At 55.8% G+C, this 3,411-nt stretch overlaps 2 protein-coding genes across 2 annotated transcripts in view; both read right to left on the bottom strand.

Annotated features, from left to right (window-relative positions):
• The window catches only part of LOC113213567 (growth arrest-specific protein 1-like), a 59,651-nt gene that overhangs the window by 43,013 nt on the left and 13,227 nt on the right, over positions 1 to 3,411 (bottom strand). The window lies entirely within an intron of this gene.
• The window catches only part of LOC113213595 (peptidyl-alpha-hydroxyglycine alpha-amidating lyase 2), a 21,020-nt gene continuing 18,955 nt past the window's right edge, over positions 1,347 to 3,411 (bottom strand). Inside the window, exon 6 of the mRNA XM_026432709.2 lies at positions 1,347 to 2,726. Within this exon, the coding sequence (XP_026288494.1) occupies positions 2,506 to 2,726 (221 nt within the window). The 3' untranslated portion in view covers positions 1,347 to 2,505. The remainder of the gene's footprint in view (positions 2,727 to 3,411) is intronic.

The following is a 3,411-nucleotide window of genomic DNA, read 5'->3' as shown; positions in this document are numbered from 1 at the left end:
CCCGCCCCGCCCCGCCACGCCCCGCCACGCCACGCCACGCCACGCCACGCCCCGCCTGTCTCCTCGCGCCCAGAGCTTTATCACCTGCACACAGCGTCCCCCGCGTCCCCCCAGTGCAGTGCAAGTGCAGGCGACTCTCTGCATCCTGCAGTCCTGCAGTCCTGCAGGACGTTGCCACTGAACCTTTTGGCGCTGCACCTGCATCGGTCACTCCTCCTCCTGCTGCTCCTGCTGCATCCTGTTTGGCGCGGCACCCTGCTGCCGCCGCCGCCGCCGCAGCCGGAACACCAAGTCGACGCCGGTTCTTCCTCTGCAAGGTGTATACGACGTACCCACACACCTGTACCCTGTTTCCTTTAGGATTGCCTCCTCCTCATCCGCTTAATAATTACGAATTCGATTCCCGCGCGCGTTTGCTGCGCACAACCCCTGCTGCTGCCGCGACGTTTTAATTCATTGGTTCCCCCATTTAATTTTCCAAACAACCCCCCGGGATGGCGGCGGCTGCCTTCGGCCCCCTGCCTGTGCACACCTGTGTGCTCGCGCCATATGCCGGCACCACCACGGCCACTACTGACTGCCAGAAGCCAGGCAGCAGGCGTCATTCTTTCTTAATCGGGCGACCCTTCATTTCGTATTTTTCCTTCGTACATACATTTTGTTTTTAAAATCATTGGGATTCAATCTGTTCTGTTGTATGCTGACGATTGCCCACATCAATCCGCACAAGGGTGTGCGCACAAGTTCAACGGTGACGATAGCCTTGATGGCCGGGGCGGTGTTGAGTATGCTCGGGTGCGCGGCAAGCCCCCTTTACGGGTCGGACGAGAAATGAATTTTGGGACTCAATGCAGTAAATAATACGGGTTCTCGAATATCTCTGCCGCTCGGCATCGGCGTGTGTCGGCCAGAGGCTCGGCCGGTGTGAAAACGGTTTAGAGAGCGGCGAAAACAACTCGCCGCCAACAAGAAGAAGAAGAAAGGGGGGAAAAGGCACCACCAGCAGCCCGAGCAAGCACCAAGAGACCGGGGGAGAAGAGACCGGGGAAAGAAACAACGACTGCGAAACACGCCGCAGAGTAAATTGCGTGGCCCCTGCCCGCTTGCCGCTGCAAACGCTTCTGGGAATAATCTGCGTTGATGTCTTTATTCGTATAAAGTCCGGGCGGACGGCCGGTAGGACAGGTTCAGGTCCCCGCGTCGTCGCTGCGTCGGAGCGGCGTGGAGCGGCGCAAACGCGCCGTACGGTCGCATTCCCTTGTATAGTGTGCTGTTCAAGACTTCTGTATGATTTTCACCGGTTCACGCTCAATGTCTTTGGGCTGTCGTATTGAAAACTGTCCACATTCAATCGCAGTTTCCCGCTGTATCTTTTTGTGAATTTATTCAGTGATTCCCACGATTCACACACTACAGAACACGCCGTCAAATAAACTACCACATTCTACGAAAATGAAGGAAGGAATTTCTAGACAACTGTACTATTTATCACCAACAATCACATCACCGACATGCACACTTGTAATAAACAACGACACAAAGGGGGTATAATGGGAAAAGCCACGAAACAAGAATTAAGTTTTGCTCACGTCACTAGCTTACACGATTTTATATTGCATATTCTTTCGTGAGCTGTCGAGCAAGACGTATTCTGTGCTCACTGCTTGCACGTCTACATCATTATGTACTAGAGTGCGGTATGCCTCTGACGACATGGAAATGAGAAAAGGGAAAAATATATGCATTAATTCGCCTCCCCTCTATACCTGAGAAATCGTGTGTGGCACTATTTTTCTCCTTAAAAAAATGGAGTTAAAGAAAGGAATCGAAAAGCAGAGGACTGATATCTCTCGTCTGATATGATATTCTGCACAATATGTAATATTCAAATCACGACAAAATAAAAACGTAATCGAATTTTGTGCTTCTGAACTTCAATTTCCGTTAAGCGCGGCGCCACATGCGCGCGCCTTCGTTAGACACGTCGGTGTGTATCGTCGACAAACGGAACGGAATCGGCAAAGAGTCTTTAATGGATCGGCTGATTTAAATGTCAAAGAAGACCTTATCGCCAGCCGGCGGCACGAGAAATGGTGCATTCGCAGCATGACCGGAAGAACATTACTATATACACTGCAAAAAGCAGCGGTAAATTTTCTATACTTTTTTTTTTGTTTTTGTTTTTTGGTGAGTGTATGACAATCGCAGCGCGCTGCCCGCGGCGGTATACGGGCAGAGCGCGGGGTCGGAGGGCGGCCGCGGCTCACTTCACCTTCACGCGCTCCTTCTCCTTCTCGCGCTGCTGCCCCCGCCGCCCGCGCGCTCTGCCCGAGGACCCTATACGCGCCGACGGGCGGCTCGCGAGGAGGCCATACCGATCACCAAGGTCGCGGCCTCGCGGGGTGTCTTCGTCGCGGAGGTCGCAAAAGGACGCCGTCGCCGTCATGGGATTAAAGGTGTTGGTGTATAGTCTTGGACGTCGTCGTAGGGGGTCGCGGAGGTGCTTTACAGGGCCTGCGGGAGGTTGAACTTCCAGACGCGGTTCGGGCCGATCTCGGCCACGTACAGCGCGCTGCCGTCGGGCGACACGGCCACCGAGTGCGGGTTGCTCATGCCCTGCGGCGGGCCCCAGCGGTCGATCAGGGACTCGGAGGCCGGGTCCAGCGTGAAGCCACCGACGCGGATGTTGTCCGCCGTGTAGCCGTTGACGGCGTAGAGGTAGTCGCCTGCAAAAACACACGCAGAGCATTAGTGGTTCGATAAGTGTGGCATTGTTGGTCGCGGGGGCGGGAGCAAGGGGGACGTAGCTCAAGTCCTCATGGGAGAATCGCGCGTAGGCGTGCGCAGCGTGGCGTGGCGCGGGGAACTTACTTTAGGACCGCCACAACTCGCGGCGGGACACGACCGGGGCGCTTAGCACAATGACGCCCGCCCCGCCCCGCCACGCCCGCCACGCCCCAACATTAGCATACAAGCATGCAAGCATCGCGACCGATCGCGCGCGCGACATGGTATGGTGTCGATTTACGTGCCGTTGGCTTGTCGACGACCAAAAGTAACAACGCCATCGTGATCCCCCTGAACAAATCTAACCTCCTACAGAAAAAGTATTTCTCCAGCAGTAAAGTTTTCCTCTTCCCTTCCCCTCTGCGCCTACCATAGCGAAAAAAACCTTTCCCACCTCCATAGAGGAGTGTTACAGTTCCCTTCCCATATCCTCCTCTAGGAGGGCCTCGCGTCCTCCAGGACCACCCACTCTCGCGAGCCCTTCCCTTCCCGTCGGGGCCCCACACACGACAACGCCATGTCAGCCGTCAAACGGACAACTCGATGCCGATATTCAATCGCTTATGCGCTCCGGTCAATAAGGCCCGCCCGGCCCCGCCACGCCCCGCCACGCCCCGCCACGCC

This window comes from Frankliniella occidentalis, unplaced genomic scaffold (genome assembly GCF_000697945.3).
Source record: "Frankliniella occidentalis isolate FOCC.00 unplaced genomic scaffold, Focc_3.1 Scaffold38, whole genome shotgun sequence".
Classification (NCBI taxonomy): Eukaryota; Metazoa; Arthropoda; class Insecta; order Thysanoptera; family Thripidae; genus Frankliniella; species Frankliniella occidentalis.
The sequence above is the reverse complement of the archived record's forward strand: the minus strand, read 5'-3'. Positions and strand labels throughout refer to the sequence as shown.